This window comes from Rissa tridactyla, chromosome 1, assembly GCF_028500815.1.
Source record: "Rissa tridactyla isolate bRisTri1 chromosome 1, bRisTri1.patW.cur.20221130, whole genome shotgun sequence".
Lineage (NCBI taxonomy): Eukaryota > Metazoa > Chordata > Aves > Charadriiformes > Laridae > Rissa > Rissa tridactyla.
This window is the reverse complement of record NC_071466.1, coordinates 62,905,473-62,930,157: the sequence shown is the minus strand read 5'-3', so window position 1 is coordinate 62,930,157 and position 24,685 is coordinate 62,905,473. Positions and strand designations below refer to the sequence as shown.

Sequence of the window (24,685 nt, the reverse complement as noted above, 5' to 3'; positions counted from 1 at the left end):
ATGCCATCTTGGGAGGTAAGAGAAGGGTGGTACAGAGAGAGTTGCACCCATAAATCATCTAACTGTGGATGAAAAGGGGCTTTCGGTGTCCTGACTCTTGTGATTTCGTCAGTGAGACAGCTTTATTTTGGGGAGTCAGGCTTATATCTTCTCTTTAAGTTTAGTATCTTGGCTCCTACTACAATAAGCAGAGATCTGATTGGTGCAGTCAAGGGAGCTGGAGGGTGATTCAAATACCCTACTAGCACGGATGGTCTTCAGTTCCCTTAATGTTGGCTCCTCCTGCCATTTGATACTCCAGGGCAGATGAGACATCTGCACGGGGCTGTCAGACATGACGCAAGACGGAGAAAGCCCATGTTCTTTTTGGTGCAGCAACAGGATGCCAACCGGGATACTCCACAACACCTAAAATAGCATTAGACACCTGCTTTTAGGCAACTGAATCCTGGGTTTAGAGAGATTAATCATTTCTAGATTCATTGACTATACAGAATATATCACCGTGGATGGGACTGAACCGAATTCCCATGTTGATGCCTGAATTTAGCTGTTTTCACCCAGAGTTGAATCTCCTCACCTGCAGTCAAATCTCCTCCCCCAGCAAGATTAAGTGGCCTAAGTTTGGGTGTCTAGTACCATCGCCAGTACCCCACCTGGACTCCAGCTGCTGCTGTAAGGAGGGTGAGGGTCTCCCTAGCAGTGCCGTGTCTTCTCCATCAGCCCCACACAATTACTCCGGACACACCGAGGTGTCTCAGAGGACTTTGGGCACTGCATCCTGCCCGTGGCAGTCTTGCAGATGGCTGGGAGGACGCTGCCAGTACACTCGGCACCAGGGGCACGCTGATGTCTCTGGGAAGGGCTGAGCCAAAGTCTGCGCCGATGTTCTTCGCAAGGTTTTTTTCCCACATCTGCTGGCGGTGGTGGCTTCACCCCTGGCTAGCAGGGGCAGCACCGATTGGCTCCGTGCTGATTTTGCGCTACATACAGAAACATATCGCAGGCTGATGCCGAAATTTCCACTTTTTATCCTACAGTTCTGTGACCTGGTGACCCTTAGCAAAGTAATGCAAGCTGTGCCCTCAGACACTAACGGATCCCCCGTTAGTTACACATCACGGATCCCCCAGTGCTTTCTTATTAGTTTGAGCTGCACTGCTAGATTTTTGCATTTTACTGCCAACCAGTCTCTCCAGGAGAGGTTTGTGAACTTTACTTCAGTATTCAGTGGTTTGAAATTCTTTTTTGGTATCAGCATAGACTTTGCAGAGTGGCACCATGCGCACCGAGGGTCTGAATAATTCAGATAAAATTTATCGTTGAAGTACACGGGCTTTGTCTGCTCGCCTTTTCGGGTGAGAACAAACTTTAGCCTCTCTGCACAGTAATAAAGGGGTAGGGGCAGCAAACAGCGAAAGAAGTCTTACGTGCACTGAGGCCATGACAGGAGGGGGTAAACTAAAGAAATGAACGGGGATCATCCCCAGGCACAGAAGGAGAGAGTGAATGTCTTTACATATTTGTTTACAGCGTCTCCTCTGACTTTGCAAAGAGATTCACTTGGCAAATACACAGAATTATCTTTGCATGTAAGTAGTCTTAGATACTCTTGCTTGTGAGCATGTTTTTCCATTGTGAGACAGCAATTCACGCAGTCCCAGCCTCTTATTTTATCTCAGTGAGCAGGTGTAAGGATTATAAACTCCCTTCCAACAAACCCCTAATGCCACGTTGTGGTTTCGTGTCAGGCGAGGAATAGCGGGGATAAAGGGAAACCTCGGTGCCGAGCTGATGAAAGATTTCCACTGTCAGCTCCAGAGACAAACACGAGAGATACAGGAGAGCAAAGATGACACCCCAGCTCAGACGGGTTTGGGTAAACCTGGTGTTTGAGATCCCTGAACCCCATACCAGCTGTTTAAAAAATGGAAGCTTGAAATTAACAGTTTGCACAGGGACAGGGAATAAACTTCTAGAGCACTTTTATATTTGTGGATAAATGTGAACTTACCTTCTCTCTCACTAATCATTTAACTCAAGGGGATAAATTCTTCTCCCCCTTAGCCAGCTTTCAAACTCAACTCACTGTGTATAAACCAAGGGATACCCTGGCGTCAAAATTCAGAAGCATCATTTAAAAAACCAAACCAAACCAAACCAAAAGCAGTTCTAGTAGAAACCAGGAGGCTAAAAGCACAGAAATACCCTGCAAATGTGCAGGCTTTCTGGGGCAGCAAATTGTCTTTCCCTGGTACCAGGTTCAGTTGAACCAATTCACAAGTTGAGAAAGAAAGAAGTAGCAACTCCCTTAGACAACACAAAACAAAACAAAACAAACAAGCAAACAAAAAAACCCCCCAAATCTCCATTGGGTGTTTCAGAAACTTCTATAGCCATAGCGAGATTCTTGTTAAAGGGCTCCCTTCCCCTTCAGCTTGTAGAAAGGAGATGGGGACAGACAGGTTTATGCACAGATGGTGTAAGGCACGAGTCCGGACTGTCCTCATTCCCTGGCTCTCTCAGCTGCTCTCCAACACCGAACTATCCGTGTTCAGCACATACTTGACTCCCAGCGGGATAAGCCTGCTCAGAGTGTCAATATATTGAATTTCTTTGTTGGTGGTGCCTAAATATCGGTTAAAGAAATGAGAGCACCATGTATTGCCCTGAGGCCAATCGGGGTGGTCCCTGAGGAGCATCCAGTTCCTCCTGTGACTGTGGGTTACCAACAAATGCGTAAAAAAAGCCCTGCTGAAGGCCTGGGGGGGGGGGGAGGGGGCATGAACAGCCACTCCTGTCACCAACCTGTGAACCTGGGACGGAATCAGCAAGGTGTGAATGTCACCGTGGTCTCGCGTCCTCCCCAGCGCCTGCGTGACATTGCAGGATCTGGTCAGCGAGGACTGAAAAAAAAAACCAACTCGCCCCAAGTGGCTTTGCCATAGATACCTCTGGGAGCGCCCGGCAGCAGGACCAACAGCTGGGCGAGAACCGCGTCCATCAGGCACGGGCAGGCACCCCAGGCCGCTCGCCGCCTCCCGACACCCGCAGAGGCAGGAGGAAGCCTCAGCTTCCAGCAGCGGGGCAGCTTCACCGATAGGGACATCACAGGGTCCGGCACTGACCTTGTTCAAATCCGAGTGATAAATCAGCAATGCCTGCAGGTATCTCGCTCAGCGTGGGAACTACAGGAGACCGCCGTCAAAGAGGGTACAGCTGCCTTAACTCATGCACACGCTGGATATGCCCACGGTAATTAGTATTACAGAAAAAAAAGTATTTAAAAGCCAGTGTTGACGCACAGAGAGTTATGCAAGTTACAACTAAACATTTTGCAAAAAGCTGAGCCATGTTAATTACACCGAGAAGTCTAGTTCACAGTAGACAATGTCTCTTGTCTCTGCTCCTGTCTTTTCCTTTTGGCTAGATCATGTTTTAGACAGACTTTGCTGAAGATTGAGCTGGTACCCACTGAACCAAGATGACTGTCTGGAGCGACTGAAATGTTAGGTCGAGAACCTGGGCCGAAGAAGATGTTATTATAAACGAGCCTGATACTGCAAAGCTCAGCTCTTGTTTATTTAATTTTTTTTTTAAGTCTTTGTGGGTGGCGGTTTTTGCAGGGAAAGACTGCTCAGCTCACACGGTACTACCACTAATCCCATTCTTTAGAAGAGCTACATTGCAGAACAGGTGATAATTAAAACCAAAATAAGCCTATTATACTTCTAAATGAATTTAGTAACTCACGCCTGGGTAACTGCGCAGGAAAGCATTTACTGTATAGCATCCACAGTAACTGTTTCCATGTGAAACAGCTGGAGAGGGCTCCTCGCCGTCTTAGCAATACACTTCGGTATTTGACCAGAAAGAGAAGTAACACAGAAGCATCCCTACGGCAGCGCAGTGTTCTCGTGGAGATAGATAGGTGAATGGTGTTTTCCCCGCAGAAAGGCGTCACCTGGAGCAGTGACACCAGGGCAGGTCACCTCCATTCAGGCAGGCGCGAGCATCCCTCCGCACCACCCCAGCCCCCGCAGGGGCAGAAGGGCACCCGCCGGTGACAACAAGCTTGAGGACAGGCAGGAGAGAGCTCCGGGACAGGGGAGGGGATGCGTAAGGGACACAGAAACAGGCTTGTAACACCAGATGTAATTGCTTGGGATTGCCACCGTGGTAGCGCTGGATTAGCCCGTGCTCTGTGGCAGGATACTGTTACTCCTGACATACATTTCACTTCATGATAATTTCCGACACAGCACAGCCACCCCTCCTCTGAGGTTCTGTCTGCGCTGAAATGCTGCAACCACGGTCCTTAAACAGCTTTTAAAATAATTGTCTTTTTTCCCCAAGTAGGCTCAAATACAGAGACCCCCCGGACCTCCATGTCCTTGGAGGGGAGCAGGCCAAGAGAGTATCTGTGGGGCCCGTCACCGGCTTTTAACACACAAAGGGACCCCTTGTCTTTTTGGTGGTGCTGGTGGGGAATAGTTTTAACCTTGACGTAACAGTTGTCCCAAAATATCCTTTCTGAACAGCCTTACCAAAGCTGCCAGGCAAATCTTTCATAGCTTTAAGTATTACTGGTACTTTCCAGATAACGTAATTCTGCTTTCTCTGGGCCATTCCTAAAATATTACATGCACGCTGCATGACTGCGGGGGCAGCAGGACAACAAAAGGTTTGCCAAGACGGACTACCTCCCTGGAGCCGAGCTCCTGGGACTCCTTGCCTCTCACCTCCACAAAACACACTGACACGGTAGGTGAAGCTGAGGAAACGTGCCAAGATCTAAATGTCCCTCTGATAAAAAAAAAAAAAAAAAAAAAAAAAAAAAAAAAAAAAAAAGATGCAGGACAAAACTCTCCCTTCAAACAGTCAAACTTTGCTTTAGATCCCCAAAGGGCAGCAAAGCCCAATCCGTGCTTCTGCAGACCAAAATCAGGGTGGTTTTGATGTCCTGAAGGAATCATGAGGGGTACGTTGCCAGCGGCTCCCTCTTCAGTGAGCTCGGAAGGGCTTAAGGATGACTTCTGATCATCACAGGAAGAAAGTCATTTCTTAAACACAGAGATTGTAATCCTTTCAGACTTTTATAGACCAAAGTCAGCATCCTAATTCCTACTTAAAAGACAGCCAGGGCAGGTTTGCCTGTGAAGCAGCTGCACAGCAAGGTACAGCAGGTAAGTCAGTACTGACTTTAAAGGCCATTTATAGCTGTCGACATCAGCTACGAAGATGTGATGATAGATGTAGGACCTTAATAGACTTTTTAAAAAACAAATATTAGTAGCGGCTCAGGATTAAATTCTGCAGTTCTTGCTTAGACAAACCTGCTGAGCTTTCAAACACATTGCATACTGCAGCACGCAGATGTTGATTAAATCCAAGTGAAATTGGAGGTTTCAAACTATCCCTTTCACACCCAAACTCATTCTATAAACACAAACAACAAAAAAAAAAAAAAAAAAGAAGAAAAACCACAATACCAAATGCACAAGAACCCCCTTACAGCTAAACCTGAGGAAATGAATCATAGAATCATCTAGGTTGGAAAAAACCTTTCAGATCGAGTCCAACTGTGAACCTAACACTGCCAAGTCCACTACTAAACCATGTCCCTCAGCACCACATCTACACATCTTTTAGATACCTCCAGGGATGGCAACTCAACCACTTCCCTGGGCAGCCTGTTCCAATGCTTGACAACCCTTTCGGTGAAGAAATTTTCTCTAATATCCAATCTAAACCTCCCCTGGTACAACTTGAGGCGGTTTCCTTTTGTTCTATCACTTGTTACTTGGGAGACAGACTCCCACCTTGCTACAGCCTCCTTTCAGGTAGTTGTAGAGGGTGATGAGGTCTCCCCTCAGCCTCCTTTTCTCCAGGCTAAACAACCCCAGCTCCCTCAATCACTCCTCATAAGACTTATTCTCCAGACCCCTCACAGCTTTGTTGCCTTTCTCTGGACCCGCTCCAGCACCTCAAAGTCTTTTTTTGCGGTGAGGGGCCCAAAACTGGACACAGCACTCGAGGTGGGGCCTCACCAGTGCTTGAGTACAGGGGGACGATCACTTCCCAAGTCCTACTCACCACGCTGTTCCAGACCCCGGCCAGGATGCTCTTGGCCTTCTTGACGACCTGGGCACACTGCTGGCTCATATTCAGCTGGCTGTCAACTGACACCCCCAGGTCCTTTTTCGTGGGGCAGCTCTCCAGCCACTCTTCCCCAAGGCTGTAGCGCTGCATGAGGTTGTTGTGACCCAAGTGCAGGACCCGGCACTTGGCCTTGTTGAACCTCATACCATTGGCCTTGGCCCATTGATACAGCACGTTCCAATCCCTCTGTAGAGCCTTCCTACCCTCAAGCAGGTCAACAGTCCCACCCAACTTGGTGTCATCTGCAAACTTACTGAGGGTGCACTTGGTCCCCTCGTCCAGATCATTGGTAAAGATATTAAACAGAACCGGCCCCAAAACTGAGCCCTGAGGGACACCACTTGTCACTGGCCGCCAACTGGATTTAACTCCATTCACCACCACTCTTTGGTTCCAGCCATCCAGCCAGTTTTTAACTCAGCGAAGAGTATGCCCATCCAAACCATGTGCAGCCAGTTTCTCCAGGAGAAACTGTGAAACAGTGTCAAAGGCTTTACTAAAGTCCAGGTAAACAACACCCACAGCCTTTCCCTCATCCACAAAGCGTGTCACTTTGTCATAGAAGGAGATCAGATTTGTCAAACAGGACCTGCCTTTCATGAACCCATGCTGACTGGGCCTGATCACCTCATTGTCCTGTACGTGCCTTGTGATAGCACTCAGGATGATCTGTTCCATAACCTTCCCCAGCACTGAGGTCAGACTGACAGGTCTGTAGTTCCCCGGATCCTCCTTCTGTCCCTTCTTGCAGATGGGTGTCACATTCGCTAACCTCCAGTCAACTGGGACTTCCCTGGTTTGCCAGGACTGCTGGCAAATGATGGGAAGTGGCTTGGTGAGCATTTCTGCCAGCTCCCTCAGTACCCTCGGGTGGATCCCAGCCTCTCCCATAGACTTGTGGGTGTCTAAGAGCTGTAGCAGGTCACTCACCATTTCCCCTTGGATTATGGGGGCTTCATTCTGATCCCCGTCTCTGTCTTCCAGCTCAGGGGGCTGAGTACCTTGAGAACAACTGTTCTTACTATTACACACTGGAGCAAAGTAGGCATTAACTACCTCATCCTTTTCCTAATCCTTTGTCACTATGTTTCCCCCTGCATCCAATAAAGGATGGAGATTCTCCTTAGCCCTCCTTTCGTTGCTGATGTACTCATAGAAACATTTTTTATTGTCTTTTATGGCAGTAGCCAGATTAGTTGGTCTTTGGTCAATTTTCTCCCTGCATAACCTCACGACATCCTTGTAGTCCTCCTGAGTTGCCTGTCCCTTCTTCCAAAGGTCATAATCTCTCTTTTTTCCCCCCTGAGTTCCAGCCAAATGATGAAATATTATATTTCTCACAGTCCAAAGCAAAAATCCCACTGACTCCAATGACATAGAAATTTACCTTACGGTCACCATCTGACACTTTAACTATGGTATCAATAATGTCGCAGAGAGTCTGTGGATTAATTCAGGCATAGAGCTGCTTTGATTTTCATTAGATCTTTGATTGGCATGCACAATAGTTAAGGAAATGGACTTAGTATTTATGTATTTGTACAGTTAAGCTCACACAAGGCTAGGTTTGTTAAAACCCACATGGTTTAGTAGTGGACTTGTCAGTGTTAGGTTTATGGTTGGACCTGATGATCTTAAGGGTCTCTTCCAACCTAAATGATTCTATGATTCTAAGGTGGCTGCCAAGTCAATCAAGACTCTTCTGATGTTTTTAATAAGGTCAAGTTACTTCTAATAATAGTCTGCAAAGACTCATTTCTAAATACTTAAGTTCCTATTGCAAAAGTAATTGCTTAATTGTAATATTGCTTAAGCTACTCATCAGTCATTCATTTGAAATTACTCTAAATCCATTTTTATCTTCCTTCTAGAGAAGCACCAGGTTTTTCACAAGTAGTAGAGAAGCAAGGAGACTCTTCGGTCAGATACCATTATTCAGATCTTGCATTCTTGTTATTCAGCCATTTAATCACAGAACCATAGAATGTGTTGGGTTGGAAGGGACCTTTAAAGGTCATCCAGTCCAACCCCCCTGCAGTAAGCAGGGACATCTTTCACTAGATCAGGTTGCTCAGAGCCTCATCAAGCCTGGCCTTGAATGTCTCCAAGGATGGAGCCTCCACCACCTCTCTGGGCAACCTGTTCCAGTGTCTCACCACCCTCATGGTGAAGAACTTCTTCCTAATGTCTAATCTAAACTTGCCCTGCTCTAAACTATTGCCCCTCATCCTATCGCTACATGCCCTTGCAAACAGCCCCTCCCCAGCTTTCTCATAGGCCCCCTTCAGATACTGGAAGGCTGCTATAAGGTCTCGTTGGAGCCTTCTCTTCTCCAGGCTGAACAACCCCAACTCTCTCAGCTTGTCCTCATAGGAGAGGTGCTCCAGCCCTCTGATCATCTTTGTGGCCCTCCGCTGGACCCGCTCCAACAGGTCCATGTCCTTCTTGTGCTCCCTCACCATGACAAAACTCTCCCTGGCTTCAGTAGCTCTACCTGAATAAGAACTTGCAGAATTTAATACTAGGCGAATAGTGTTACATCAGGGAATAACTAAGTGCCCACCAAAAGAAAAAAAAAAACAAAAAACCAAAAAAAAAACCTGTTAAAAAAGCTCTGCCATTTTTATCTCTGTATGATGTTAACTGGAGTCAAGCGGAGCCTGTGTCACAGAGTGGTGCGCTCATCCTTCGCGCAGGCAGCTAAAGTTGGTCCTTCATTTCTGTATATAGTAACCAGCCCCAAACAGATCGAGTAAAAGGCAGCCCTGCTGTAAAACTTCCAGTTCGGTAAATTAAGACCATCACAATCTTTGCTCTATAAAAAGCCCCATGGAATTAGTTCAAGATCTCTTTCCTTGCCACAAGGAAAAAATAGCAGGTGGCGCCGAGTCCTCCTCTGAGCCACCAGCTGAGAAATGGCAGCGGGACTACGGGAGGTAAGACAACACCCCGTGGCAGGGCAGAGAGCTCCTCGCGAAGAGGCAAAATTCTTCCCAAGCTTTGAGAGAGTTCAGATGAAAGTTCAGCTTTAATGACTTCTTTCCCCAGGGAGCAGCGGATCTCCAAGCAGGCGGGGTGAATAAGCAGTGAGAAAGGTGCCACCAAGGGATAAACCCGTCCCTATTAAAAACGGTGCCGTCCAAATACAGAGGAGGCACAGCAGAAGACTTAAGATTAACAAGGAAATTCTAATTGAAACAATCCCTTCAAGGCAAATAGCACCAGACTTTGAAAGATTAACTAGAGAAGGCTTGGAGACACCCCCACAACTCATCGCTGAGGGGCGCGGAAGTGTATGGCTTTATAATAAAGCAGGAGTTAATCGGCTGCAAAAAAAATCCAGGAACGTGACGTATTGTCTGTGCTGTCAGCGCGTGAGTACGAGGGCAAAGGATCCGGTTCAGCAGCGACTTCCCGCAGTCAAACGCACCTTGCACATCCAGCTGTGCCAGGTGTTGTGCCTCCCTGTTCCCTCCACTGCCCCCCCCCCCCAGTTGTACCTCTCTAACCAATCTCCTCATGCAAGTGCACGGTGTCTAAATGGCCCACATTCATTTACATAATGAGTCTTTGCTAGGACTGGAGAGACCTACAGAAGCTGGACAAAAACCTCTATGACAAGGAAATTACTAGAAAGATCAGTCTGTGTTGCTTGTGGTACTACAGAGCATGTATTTAAGTAACAGTCCAGCGCTCTTCACTTCAAGTGAAGGGAGGTCCTACTCAGACCACCCACCCAAAGCCAAGATTTGACTCACCTGTCCCTTCCTTTTCCTGTAAGGCAGGAAGAATGCTTGCTCAGTAGATCATAGAATGGAAAGGACCTTAAATATCATCTTGTTCCAAGCCCCCTGCCACTGGCAGGGGCACCTCCCACCAGACCAGGTTGATCAAAGCCCCATCCAGCCTGGCCTTGAACACTTCCAGGGATGGGGCATCCACAACTTCCTTGGGCAACCTGTTCCAGTGCCTCACCACCCTCACAGTAAAGAATTTCTTCCTGATATCCAGTCTAAATCTACCCTCTTCTAGTTTGAAGCCATTACCCCTCATCCTGTCACTACATGCCCTTGTAAAAAAATCCTTCTCCATCTTTCCTATAGGCCCCCTTCAGATACCGCAAGGCTGCTATAAGGTCTCCCCAGAGCCTTCTCTTCTCCAGCCTGAACAATCCCAACTCTCTCAGCCTGTCTTCATAGGAGAGCTGCTCATCTTCATGGCCCTCCTCTGCATCCATTCCAACAAGTCCGTGTCCTTCTTGCGCTGAGGACTCCAGAGCTGGACGCAGTACTCCAGGTGGGGTCTCACCAGCGCAGAGTAGAGGGGCAGAATCGCCTCCCTCAACCTGCTGGCCACACTGTTTTTGATGCAGCCCAGGATGCTGTTGGCCTGCTGGGCTGTGAGTGCACATTGCTAGCTCATGTTGAGCTTCTCATCAACCAACACCCTCAAGTCCTTCTCCTCAGGTCTTCTCTCAATCCATTCTCCACCCAGCCTGTATTTGTGCATGGGATTGCAGCAACCCAGGTGCAGGACCTTGCACTTGGCCTTGTTGAACTTCATGACGTTCACGTGGGCCCACCTCTCAAGCCCCTCAAGATCACACAGATGGACACAGAAAGCACAGAACACATCTGTTCTCACATAAACGAGGCTCTTGAGCCTAATCCAGAGCAGCCTAAGTCACAGAGAATGGTTAGATGATAGAAACAAATGCTCAATTTGTAGTCCCATTACTCACCATCTTGGTTCTTGCAATGAGCCCAAGTGATGCACAACTAATTTCCCCAACAGCTTTGCTACAGCCAGGGAAGGACAGAGCAGCTGTTAAATGCACCACGCACAGCTAACGGCAGTCAGGAGCCACTGGTAAGGTGGGCGCAGCCTGGTGTCCCTCTTCTCAGTATAAAATCTTGGAGCATTACTTCATTCTTCCATGTTCCTGACCATGAAGATCCCCTATGTGGTAGCATAATTTTAAATACTTATTTGTCAATACTCTGCTTTGCTCCCTTCTTTGAGATGGGGCTTTGAGCATGAGATGGTCTAGTGGGAGGTGTCCCTGCCCATGGCAGGCAGGTTGGAACTGGATGATCTTTAAGATCCCTTCCAACCCAAACCATTATGTGATTCTATGTGTATCATCTCACTGTATGTGCAAATAAGGGTAACTTAACATGCAACATTAAATCAATTAAAGAAAAAACAAAAAAGAATGCTTTTGTCAAGCATTGGAACAGGCTGCCCAGGGAAGTGGTTGGGTCACCATTCCTGGGTCACCTAAGCTAGGCGAGCAAAAGAAGGCCAGTACCAAGGAGAAAGGATTTCTCATTTTAAGAATAATTAAAACAGTGGGTTTTGTTTGAGGGTTATATTCTGTGTTGCTCTACACCTTCGGCTGCTGCTAATCAGGAAAGCCACCCGTGTTACCTTCGGGTATTAGTGACTTCAAGCTGGGGATTCATCCCACAGCCATAAGGAATAGGAGAAAAACCCCAAACTACAGAAGATGCTAACCTGGAACAAATTTCACCTTGTAGTTGTTGGTGCATCAGCAAACAGCACAGGCCCTGTCAACACCATGCTGTAGGCATTTAGCTGGCTGCTGACAGCAGCTAAGAAGTCCTGGCAATTTGGAGAATGCAAACATGCTTTCCACATCCAGAAAAGTCCAGCAGATGCCTACAGCAGTCAGGAGGAGGAGAATCTGCTCTAGAACTGGGAGTCTGCCATTCTTCGTCAGTCAATCACCAGGCCACCCAGGAGCTCCGGCAAATCCCGCAGGAGCAGAGACCCTGAATGTTTCAATGGCAGACTTGAGTCACACACTGAACACATGAGACAGACTCCGAATTCCTAGAGTATAAAAAAACGCAACAGTCCCTTTATGGTTTTGATTACTGACACGGTTTGCAAAGGTATTTCCATAGAGCTGTCTCTCTGGTGCCAATACGCTCTTTCCGAGGTGGTACTGAGTTAGAGGCTGTCCCTGTGTATTATATTATACTTGTCAGCACCGAATTTCATTTATCACATTATCACCTCTCATAACGTGTCAGAGATCCTCGTGGAACTCTCCAGCTTATTTTTGCTTTCACTACCTTGAATAATTCAACATTATTGTCACCACACTATTTTCTTCGTTTCCTGCTAGCTTCCAGGAATACCCTCGGTAGCACAGCTTCCCCCGCGACACCGTCAACTTCACACCGCTTATTGCCTCCTTGCTGTTAACAAGTTATTAAAACAAAAGATAACTCCCCCTTTTTTTATCCCAGCAAAGCTGAATTTCCGTAAGGATCTTTAGCGAGTGACCTTATCAAAAGCTTGTGGAAATCCACGTACGCTGTATTAAGCCGAGGGCCCTGAACTATGTGCTTGTTGACACTTTCAAAGAACATCCAAAACCTCCTTCCTTTTCCACGCTATGCCTTATAATTTACCAGCTAACACCATCACTACCATTCCTCTCGGTTTACCTAGTGCAGATGTCGGACTCACTGTCCGGTTGTTTCCCAGCTGCCTCCAAGACCCCCAAAAACCTCACATCTGTAGTTTCCTGTGCTTTGGTATGAAGTCTCCTTTAAGCAGCAGGTACCACATTCTCGTTCGGGGCTGGTAATTTCAGAGTAGAGTTCTGGGTAATTACCATCTGGTCCTGGTGATTTGTCACGGTTAATGTCATTGATAAGAATATCTTTATCTTGTCTGCTTTAACTCTGTCTTCTTTCAGCACAAATCTGGCAGCCTTCTTGCTCCTGATGGGTTCAGAGAAAACCATCGCTTTTTCATACCTATTTCCCACAATCTTTTAATTAAGTTTTTAACAATTTTACATCTCGTTTCCATTTTACAATGAATTTGTTATTATTAACAGCATAGGAACTTCTAAATTTTTTTAAATGACTATAATCCGTTAAAATTAATATAGTTCTGCTCCGCCTGTATATTAAAGAGGATGCTACTGCTGAGTTCAGAGACAGGCAGAGTTAGGAAGAATACTCATCCCGGCTTTCCTGGTAGTTAGATAACACTAAAAAAAGGAAAAAAAAACCACACCAGTCATTAGGCTTCATATAACCAGACTTAAAACCCACAAAACCCAAGCCATACAACTCACATTAAAAATAAATGCCTTCTAAAAAGATATGAAGAATTTTTATTCACTTCATCGCATTTGGCAGCCTGCTGCACGTTGTCCTCCACAAATGGTCTAGATGGCAAATTCCCATGAGTGTTTACAGCAACAGAAAAGCTAACAGAATAATTCAGAGCTCTGTGGAATTGCGTGTTAATAACTGAAACCCACCCTTTTAGGCACGGAACGGAGGTGCTGTACTCCCCTCAGCCTGCCTGTTCACACAAGTCTGGAGAAATTTTAATTCCATGGGGCTGCGCCTGCAGACAACACTCATTTTCAGTGTTAAATGAGAAGTGTTTGGAGACAGATGGCAGCACAAGAAGCATTTATAGAAAGTATATAGTAAATATACGCCAGCAACAGCTACATTTCAGAGTATCAGTGTTGCTTCCTGTAATGCTTGAGAAATGAAGTCATACCTACACGACTTGTAAATAAGCTGTAAAACTGTTCCTAGTTATCACACTTTTTAGTTGCTTACGCAAGAGACAGAATATAGAGTAAGCCAGTTCCTCTGATTTGATTTAAAAAAAATAAAGGAAACTATTTATGTTCAGCATCAATCCCATTGCCAAAGCTTAGGACAGAACTTTAACAGCAGCACCAGCCCGACTGACATTCATCCCCGGTGACAAATACAGTAAATGTGACAGCGGGAATGTGCCTGCTAAAAAGACCACGTCTTTAAAAAAAGGTACGGCGGTCATTGCGACAGCAGCGGATCTGCCGCCTTCTTTATAACAACAGCTTCTGACCTCGCTGGGCACCGCTCATTTCCACGACTTGTAAAGTCAGGCGGGTCTGTGAAACACAACGTTTACAATGTCAACTTAATACTAGGTTACATGTATTAAAAAAAAAAAAAAAAGTATCTTAACTATCAAATTTCAGAAGAAAGAAAGTGGCGAGGGTTTGAATGAGCCGCCAAGCGCCTCCCACACTCGGTGTGACTACTAGACACGCAGTGGCCACCGTGAGAAATACACAGCCCATGGTGTATGAGGAGAAAGGCTCATTTTTCCCTTTGCCACTCTTCAAGAGAGCATTGCCTGAATTCCAAAGCTGCTCATCCAAAGATGCAAATGCCTATACATTGAGTTAAAATTCTACATTCCCTCATTCCCACCGCCCCCGCGCCTTATTTCTACTGCCAACCTTCACTTATTCATTAATTAGCCAGGGGTTGTTTTCTAGCTTTAGGACTTTCAAAGTTCCCTTTAAATCCCCGCCCTCTAGTTAAATTTCTTTCTACAGCGTCTTTTCCAAGGAGAGGGGAGGACAGGAGGGCAGCAAAGCGGCAAATGCATATACAACCCTCAAACTCTTGAAATATGTAAGGAATATATATATTTGTGTTATCTCCAACATCTATAAATATCCATTTTAAAACAAGCAACTGCAAGATTTTCTGATGAAAGTGTGATTTTCATGTTTGTGCTCTCTCTTTCAGTAGATTTAATATTTCCTGGGGTTACAACCGACGAGGGGAAAGCTGTTATTCCCTCAGGACTGTCGGATCCCCGTGCTCTCCGTGACTGGGGGCAGGGGAGGATCCCCAGAGCTGCCCCAGCCATACGCTCAACAGGGCAAGCAACACTTGACCTTTCCATGGCAGTAGGAGCTTCATGAACTTTTCTCTGCCTCTGGGCTACTGCCAAGTGGCCACACACATTATTTACGCGCTCGTTTGCCCACGGCGAGTTGCTTGTTCGGCTCGGCACCGCCGACCATAAGGCGAATGCAGGGAACGGTTAAGCTGCGAAAACAGAAGAGGAGGTTGGAGGAAGCCGAGATTTTATTCCTGAAGGGTGGCACGCTTGGGACTTGAAAGCCCGAGAGCGTTTTCGTTTTGTACTGCAAATGTGAAAGAGTTTAGTGTAACACAGTAAGTTCTTTGAGCACTGCCGGGTAATGTTACTCTAAATAGCCTGCGATCCCACTGGTCGGAGCTGAGCGTTGTTCCTTCCAGGTGCATGCCTGTATAAAAACCTCTGGAGCGTGCATCCGCCCACGGGGAACTTCCAGCGCCCTCTGTCACAGCAGGTACCAGACAGCCGCCCAGCTAACCTCGGCTCGGGTGCTTTTGTGCTCTCTGCTAACTAACGAAGGAATGCGCTTGGCTGAATTCTTGTATTTCTTACAGCTGCATTAGGCAACGAAATCCAGCCTTCCTAACCCCGACTAATTTGCAAGGAGTGGCTAGCATCGCTGGGTTTCAGTATTTGGATGCATTTATTTACCTTGTGGACTCAAATATCACGTGGGTTTACTATAGTGATGTTTCTAGCACTGACATTTCCTTTATTTCCTAGCATTTATATTCATCTTTTTTTTTTTAAATTATTATTTATTTAGTGCATGAGAACATGAGAAAATTGCATGAGCTCTAAGAAACACATATGTTTGCGTACGGTATGAATGTATAGCTAAGCCCTATCTCCCAAAGAACAGACTGCAATTGCATTTCCCATGTGGACGAATGGAATCGGCTCTTGCCCAGGTAACTCAGACTAAACCAGACCCCGCTGTGTAAGTTTGTGCAGAGGTGAGAGAAACACATTTCAGCAAACCTGTGTTTGCAGCCAAAGACCCAGTGACACAGTGCTGCTCACTAACCCACTTTTATTTCTGGCCATGTAGCCTGATTTGAAAAGCTCTTTCCAAGCAATGGATTTAGGAAGTTTAAGAGGCACAAGATTTATTCTTAGAGGGGATAAACTGTTACCTTAAGGTTTATCATCATCTTACAGTTTGCCCTTCAGTGTTTAAGTACCTTGTTAATTTTATGTGGCGTTCTCAAATAGCTACAGTTTTGTGAATTATTCCTTCTTCCTTAGGTTCTGAAGAAATCAAATGTTATTTTGTAAGTTGTTTTTTCCACAACAGTTTAAGACTATTAATGAAGTCAATATGGGTTTAAAAACTTTGAAAAGCACAGAATTTAATGATTTCCCTTCAGAATCATTTTGCAAAGAAATCAGCTGTTAACATGGCGAAAGAGACAATACCTTCAAAGGGGACAGATTTTGGTTACGATATTAGTACGTTAAACCAAAATGCTTTTAGAGATATAGCATTTTCAGTGAAACATGGATCAGAAAAATGTCAAAATAGTAAGAAGTGTCAGTATTTACATTTCTAGAAGCACAACAGCAACTTGAACATATTACACATGGGGTATGTAATAATGCAAACACCCCCTATTTGCAAATAGCTTAATACCCACTTGTGTCTGTAGTCTTCAGGTACAGTTTGTCATTTAAAATGATAAAATAAAGCTGTGCATCATTAAGGCCAAGATGCTAACATACTTGAATTCTTGAAATTGTAAGACCAAATCTGACCTGTAGTTTGCAGCTAAAAAAAAATGCCTTTTTATTCGTTTATGAAATATATCATTAGCAGTTATGGCAGTAGGCTATATATATAAAAAAAACCCCAACCCCAAATCAGTAACACCTTTCTATTTTGCAAAAACTACACCTTTGAAAATATATTATTATCATCTAGATTAATTATATTATTATCTAGAAGCCTCAGCCACAAACCAGAGAGCAGTGTATTGGGTGACGTACAAATGCAAAGTGCGTAATCTTTATCCCCTAGTTTACCGCCTAAGAACTTGGGCAACTGATGGACATAAGGACCACACCAGTCTCATCACAGTACCAGTGTAACCACTAGGTGTCTTTTAGACCTCCAGATCATTTTAAGAAGGGATTTAATAAAAACAACAAAGCACATTTCTAAATATTTAAGCAGACTCCTCTTTTGGAGGAGCTCAAAGGACAAAGCATGAGAAAACACAGCAATTTTTATTCTGGTAATGTAATGTAACATGTCTAATTTAATTCAGAATTCAGTCTGTACTGAATGAGCGACAATAGGGTGTATATATCATGATCAGAGATTCAACTGTATTTACTGCAAGTACTTAACAATGAATCATATTTACTAAGCTTGTTTCCAAGCTATTTTGTGGGATTCACTAGTATGCATAGCCAACTGAAATTTTGACCTATTGCAGTAAGAACTTATTTAAGCCAAGTGAAAAATAACAAAGGATCATTTTTTACCCAAACTGACAAGTTAAACAGTTGACTCATTAAATAAGCCTTTCTGTTTTTTACATAAAAGGGTATGGGACAACGCAAAGTTTCCCCTTCCTTTGTAATTTCAGGATTGGCCCTTCATTTAAGTAGTACAGATTTCATGCTATAAGAGCCTTATCAAATAAAAACAAAAGCCAAAACCAAACTTTGAAAAATGTAGCGCTTTGCATGTTTAAATGTGAAATGTTCAGACAACTGGGTGTTCAAGTAAGTGTTTTCTGCCTGTAGCCATCACCAGTTCTGACATTCTTCTCTTTTCATTACACAAGTCTTAATATATTTTCCCAGAGATTTCCTAAAGCGTTAAAACACAACCAGATTTTATTCTAGCTCAAGATATGAAAAAGAGGCATTGCTGAAACTTGAAGTATACTTTTCATCACATGAGATTGCATAGAAACCATTTGCTGTTGTAAGGAATCACACTTTCAGGTGTGAAACACAAACATGGATGGATGCATTCATTCTTATGCCAAAGAACACTGTAACTGCAGCATTATCACTAGTCTCTTGCCTACCATCATCATATCTCCAATTATACACAAATGGTGCATAGCCAGAACCTGTTACCAGCTAGACGGAGGCCCTCTGATGAAAAAAAAACCAACAACAAAAAAAGAAATCTGCAAAGATCAGTTTACTTTAAAGCACTCTCTTTTCTGAAACAGTACAAAATCACTGCCACGACTGAACAGGTGCAGTGCTACAGGAGTTAGAACACAAATCCTGTCCTTGTGAATAAACAGGGTAGCAATAAGGAATATATCAGGTATCAGTAAAACTGCAATGGTGTCGCTATCATGTGTGCAAATACACCACCCACACAAGTCAGCAGTCACTCTGCCCCTTAAAAAACTACCTGCAGGCGCTGCTGAACCTCCCAGCGGCTGCCAAACCTCTCCTTCTGGCCAGGATATCTAGAACAGCCTCCTGCAGCATGATGCAACCCAAATTACACAACACTTTCTCTGCTGTGCACATGGCTGGAGAGAGCAAATATGCTTTCTCAAAAATTAGCAGAATTAAGGCCAACGACGGATAAAAATGTAGCACGCTCCAGACATCATATGTGGGAAGTCGTACAGCCTCTGGCCAGAGCAAGTTATGAACCAATATTTTCTCTTTATACATGTATATATATATATGTGTGTGTGTATATCTATGTATCACACACACACAGAGATAGGTGCCATCAGTGAAGAAAACTCTAGTTAAGCAAAAAGCTTCACTGGCATTATTTCTCCCCAGGCAAATTTCGATCCAGTCCCACTCCTGCTTTTGCTGCTTGTTAGCTGGTACCAAGCAGTTTCTTCTGATGCTGGGAGCTGCCCTATACACTGAAGATGCACAGTCATTCGTAACAGACACCCAGTTCTCCGAAAAAGCTTACCGATCCAAGCTTCTCGCTGCAGTTATTTCCTGACCGCAATCTGCATGCTCTGCAGTTCACTACATTTCAGGGTAATTCAGTTAAGCCGTTCTGCAGGAAGAGGCAGAGAAGAGAAGGCAACTGTATACAAGGAGACAAAAATCAAGAGCACTGGCTGCAGTAAGTTAGCCAGTTTTATCGCAGGAGTGCCAAGTCCAGAGTTCTTTGGGAAACAGCAAATTAAACAGATAAAAAGTCATAGACATTAAAAGACAGTTCATCTTTGTCAGATGTTGCTTCAACCGATAGAGTACCATGCAAACAGCTCACTTTTCAGACTGATTCATGGCATCAATTTAGTGACATAATGCTAAGATTTTGCATAAATGATAAAATAATAAACATGATAAACTAGATAAAAATAAAACCTCTTATAGTATTATTGCATCACCAGAAAGTGCTCGCAGCAATGTCCAGTGGAGCGGGGATGTCACATTGAAAAAATCCCAAAACTAAAGCCCACCCAGACTACTCACTGTCTTCTTCCAGTCATATCTCAAAGTGAGTGCCTGCAAGCTCTTACAACATTATTTTTTCCCTTCCATTTCAGCGCTTTTGCCATGATCTGTGCACAGCAGGCACCCTTCCCCAACAAAATTCAAAAAGTAATGGAGCACCCAAGTAAGGAAGAAGAAACCTGTGAAGAGCAGTATGAGGCTGAAAACTGCACTTGCAGCTCCGCGTGTGCATCATCAACAGCAGAATCTGGCTCAGGTTTAATCCAATTTAAATACTGCAATTGCCATGGCACGCTAACATTTCATACTTTCATTTTTCTTGGTCTTCAAGTAGTAGATGTCACCGTCTCATTTTTCCTTTTGATCTTTATTTCCCCCCCCCCCCCATTTCCCCTTATGTTTGCATTTATCATCAGACCAAATTCTACAAAAAGGACTATCTCTGTAATTAAGATGTATGCTTACAGAGGTCTCCGGATTTTATTTAGACATCCAGGAGTTATTTCTCAATTACAATCAGAGATATGATTATAATATGCATTAATTGGGCTGGCACTGTTGAAGCTGTGGTATTACAAATTTCAACAGGCTAAATTGCTCAAACGCCTACCAAGGATTCCAGGCAGACATCAATTCAAATCCATGCAAGCCAGGGCAAAATTTTTCTTTGCAGTTCAAGTTAGTTTTGCATCATCTACGCATATCCTGCTACCAGGCTTCCAACAACAGTTGAGTCATTCAGAACAGTGTCCTTTTTTTCAGTGATGGGCAACAGACAGAAGCTGGAACACAGGAAGTTCCATCTGAACATGAGGAAAAACTTCCTTCCTTTGAGGGTGGCAGAGCACTGGAACAGGCTGCCCAGAGAGGTGGTGGAGTCTCCGTCTCTGGAGACATTCAAAACCCGCCTGGACGCGTTCCTGTGCAACCTGCTCTGGGTAACCCTGCTCTGGCAGGGGGGTTGGACTAGATCATCTCCAGAGGTCCCTTCCAACCCCTACCATTCTGTCCTTCAGTATACGTCAACATATGCTTAAAGAGTACCTTACAACCCTCTTGTGGAAGAATGGTTAAAAAACAGCCACTAAAAAGAGCTAGGTTTTCTTCAACAGAAGAGGTAAATCCTATATCCTTCTTTAGTAAAAAGAAGCTTAATGTTCTAGATCTGTTGGCCCGACAAATGAAAACTACAGCGCACACACCCCGGCATGGCACACTCTGGCATAACATGAACTACAGCATACCCTGAAATACAGGCTGACTTGGTCCTGAAAGTCTTCTAGCTGTTATTAGCAGAGTTACATATTTGAATTAGTAGATTTTTCTAAAAGACTCATTTCTATCTGTAAATTGCGAACACTCAGAATGGCAGGAAATGACCATTGCTCTTTTCACTCCCCATCCAGCCAGATCGTCCCACTGCTGGTCATCAACCAGTCTCAAAGCTGATGGCCTGAGAGTTTTTTCTAGTCCCTGTGCCTACGTACTATCATCACAAAACACTTTTTACCCTTTAACAAATTGCATATAAACACCGATGGATAAAAATACAAACTGTGCCTTTTTCTCACGCAGATTCACCAGTAATTCTTAAAATACTACAGAACTGGGTTCCTAGAGTTTCACACTACTTTGATAAAGAGCACTACACGTACGTAGGCCACCAGATCGTCATTCACGAGTCCATAGAACACTTTGGAGCCGTGGTGTGGCCGGGGGTAAGTATGTGGTACGGTACCCAGAAAGCGGACGCGACAGAAGAGCAAACCATGACAATGGCACACAAATACTAAGGAAGCTTTCTCAGATAACACTTCTGACAGCGGAGAGTTCTCTATGCAGAACGATGTTTTGAAGTACTTCAGCAGAAAGCTTTGCCTTATCCTAATTTGACAGCTCATGCCAAAAGAACTGCAGCACCTAAATATTTGTAAACTGGATGCAGATATTGAAAAAAAAAAAAATTAAGAAGGGGAACTCGGGAAGAAGTGTTCAGCTTCTTCCATATTTCCAATCAGTCACTGCTGGTAAGCAAACAGTCAGCAGTACTAAAAGGAGGCTGGAAAAGAAAATTGCAAGAGATTAAAAGCAGCATATTTAATTGTTCTAAACTCATTTACTTAAAGAACAGGCTGGAACAGTTCCATTGCAATAAGGAAAACCAAACTCGCAAACAGTTCTTCTTCAGTCTTTGCCTCTCCTGCTCTTAAAACCGGAAGTTTATGTGGACTGAGAGAATTGCCTTTGAGGGAAGAGAGGGTCAACTGATAAAGACATGAAAATTAGGATTTCAAAATTTTTCAGATCCGCATTTATTGAAAAAGCTCACAGAAAATGGCAGACAATTTCAAAACAATAGAGAAAAAGAAAGCGTATGGGTGGGTGAAACAGTATCTCATTTTGAAATGTCAGATCATCAGTTCTCACATTAATCAGGTGCCAGAATGCAGACGGTAAAACTTTCCAAGAAAATCGAGAGGTGGTACAAATTGGACTGGTGATTTGTTAGCTGTTAGCTTTCCAGAGCAGGTAGCCAGTGTTGCATTATGAAAAGCACAAGAGTTAAAACAGTACCAGTAACACAACTCTAAAGAGGAGAAGCAAAATGGGGAAGTCAATTTCTTTGGCATCGGTTTATGTTGTTTATAAACAGCCGATTTATATTCTATTGATAAGATCTTTACAAAAGTCTGATAAACAATACTTCCACACAGCCATACAGTGCGGTTGTTGGGGGTTTTTTGTTTCCTTTTTTGTTTTTGTTTTTTTTTTTTTTCCTTAAAGTTTATACTATTATCAGTAGACAAGTGTTGAATTGGTAAATAATAGGTTTTCAATATTTCCTTTGCAAACCCCCCGCCGCAAAAATTGGTTTTCAAAAAAATCTTTGCTGAAACCTGAATCCACTTTATGACAGTGACAATAAACCATAACATTTATGATAATAAACTGGAACATTACTTTTTACATGTTGTTAAACAAACCTGTTTGCTGTTCTGACTGCATGATTTACACCTAAACATTGCCTATCCTGAGCTCTCAGAGGATTCACAGAGTACAGAAGTATGCACCAAATCCACATCCCATAAACCTAAAACTAAAAATAAGCTCTTTAATTTTTTTTTTATATAAAAAACAGGACACATCACGATTCTTTCCATATTACATTTTTATGTTACAGCCTTTAGTGTTTTTCATTTTATAAAAAACCAAACCTGTATAAAAACATCTAATGAATTTTTGTGCAACTTACCTGTTACCCTCTTATGGATATGCATTAACTGTTTTAGGCACTGGCTTTATCTCAATATCTGGAATCAAATCAAGAACAATTCAACCTCAAAGACAAAAAAGTTTTGGAAATTGGCGCTGGAACAGGCTTGGTTTCCATTGTGGCCTGTATCTTAGGTTAGTAAATTCATATTTCCTTTTAGATTTCTTGTGAAAGGTGATCTAGATCTGCCACTGTCACCTTAAGGCAATGAAGCAACAGTTGAAATAAACTTTGTTTGTCACCGCTTTTTAAAAAAATCATAGTTATTGTAAAATACCTTTTTATTAATAAAGCAACTACCCTAGTTATTGGTGAGGGGGAAGCTGGGGAAGCTATGCAGGTAGAGGTTTTTTTTTTTTTAAATATGTATATATATGTTCAACTACATACCTATGAATTGAAACAAAATCATGTTTTCTTTAGGAGCTTATGTTACAGCTACGGATTTGCCTGAAGTTCTTGAGAATCTCTCATATAATATTTCAAGAAATACGCAAAACATGAATATGCACAAACCTGAAGTGCGAAAACTGGTATGGGGAGAAGGCCTCAATGAAGACTTCCCTGTATCAACTTACCATTATGATTTCATACTAGCAACTGATGTTGTATACCACCATGCAGCTTTGGACCCCCTGCTAGCAACAATGGTTTACTTTTGTAAGCCAGGAACAGTATTACTATGGGCAAATAAATTCAGATTCAGTACAGACTATGAATTTTTGGAAAAACTCTGCAATATGTTTAAGACAACCATTCTAGCAGAATTTCCAGAATCAAATGTCAAGCTGCTTAAAGCCACAGTAAGAGAGAATTAAAGAGAAAACTGTTACTAATTTCATTTACTGGCAGCACCTTACAGTTTGGAATGTTTTGCAGCATTACAGTGCACCTTCTGTGCATTTACGTTTGTAAAGTTGCAGTTGTATCTGAGTTTTGCATTACAAGTTACGAAAAACCTGGCAAGACAAATGATATAGCAATTTGTCTCTGGTTGATACAAACGACCTGTTCAAACAGACCAATTTCACTCCACTGATGGAACAATGTTAGTAGCAATAGTTAGTAAAAAGGCTTTAACAGAAAGCATTGATCTTCTGGGCTGCACTGAACTTCTGTTGTTTGTGAGGGGTTTTCTTTCAGCAAGTTTCATTTATGTACTCTTTCAGAAACCAATACAATTTTTAGCTTAATTATTTGTTTTTATTAATTATAAAATAATCTTTTAAAGTATCAGAGTGCACATGGTGTTTTTTGATCTTCAACTTTGCACGTTTATTCTGCTGTGGTTTACATTTTTAACATTATTAAACATATATGTATAGCTTTACAATACCTGATTAAGATTTAACTGTCTGGCACTTTTATACATGTATCAGCCTGTCCTGATACTCAGCTTCCCATGGATGTTTGAGTTTGCCTGAAATCACTCCAAAATGAAGATTTACAAGAGCACCTGTGCATCAGCAATTCCAAGTTACATATTGTAACAGTTTGAGAGGTTGAATTTTTCTTTAAAAAAAAATTAAATGTAAACTCTTGCAAACAATACAGGTAATGATGTCCCATTACTTTAGTCTAATAAATAAGATTTTAGCTACTCTTGAAGTAGCTTTAAGGCCTTCATACAATTGAAATTAAGATCAGACATGTTAAAATTCAGTTTACTGTAAAAAATACAGAGCTTTTACAGGTTTGCAGTTAAAAGTAACAGTTAAGAACCTAACATGCATGCAGTAAGCCTTTCCAGCCTAATTCCAAATCCTTGGTGTTGGCAGTTCTGGCACATCCATTGCCAGCAATGGGATGCACAATAAGGAAACTCCCTGATGACAGGAGTCAGGCTAACAGGTATTAAGCTGTACCCAGGTGCCTTTACTGATAAATACACACAATTTAATAGTCAGCATTCAGTAACGAAAACATGCGTTCCATGTCAAACTTATCTTTTCCTATCCTGCCCCATATAAAATCACTTTAAGTTTACAACTGTTGGTTTTCTAGAATACACAATAATCAGGTGGATACATGACTGGAAGCCAATTTTCAGTAAAAGTTGCACAATGAGTCCATCCAAGCAACTTCATTAGCTGAAGAAAAAAAGCAAAC

At 43.3% G+C, this 24,685-nt stretch overlaps 2 protein-coding genes across 5 annotated transcripts in view; one reads left to right on the top strand and one right to left on the bottom strand.

Annotated features, from left to right (window-relative positions):
• METTL21C (methyltransferase 21C, AARS1 lysine) lies at positions 1-23,394 on the top strand. The gene is made up of 6 exons (XM_054189768.1): positions 1-15; positions 15,231-15,346; positions 19,395-19,558; positions 20,878-21,020; positions 22,593-22,710; positions 23,000-23,394. The coding sequence occupies exons 1-6, from the start codon at positions 1-3 to the stop codon at positions 23,392-23,394; spliced, it is 951 nt and encodes a 316-aa protein (XP_054045743.1).
• TPP2 (tripeptidyl peptidase 2) overlaps positions 21,591-24,685 on the bottom strand; it is a 56,897-nt gene continuing 53,802 nt past the window's right edge. For all 4 annotated transcript variants that reach the window (XM_054203034.1, XM_054203049.1, XM_054203041.1 and 1 more), the window contains one exon: positions 21,591-24,666. In XM_054203034.1, the coding sequence (XP_054059009.1) occupies positions 24,577-24,666 (90 nt within the window). In that variant the 3' untranslated portion in view covers positions 21,591-24,576. The remainder of the gene's footprint in view (positions 24,667-24,685) is intronic.

Coding starts and splice junctions, on each gene's coding strand:
- METTL21C (XM_054189768.1), top strand. Junction 15,347..19,394: donor AGCGCCCTCTGTCACAGCAG/GTACCAGACAGC, acceptor CTTCCATTTCAG/CGCTTTTGCCATGATCTGTG. Junction 19,559..20,877: donor AACAGCAGAATCTGGCTCAG/GTTTAATCCAAT, acceptor TTTCTCACGCAG/ATTCACCAGTAATTCTTAAA.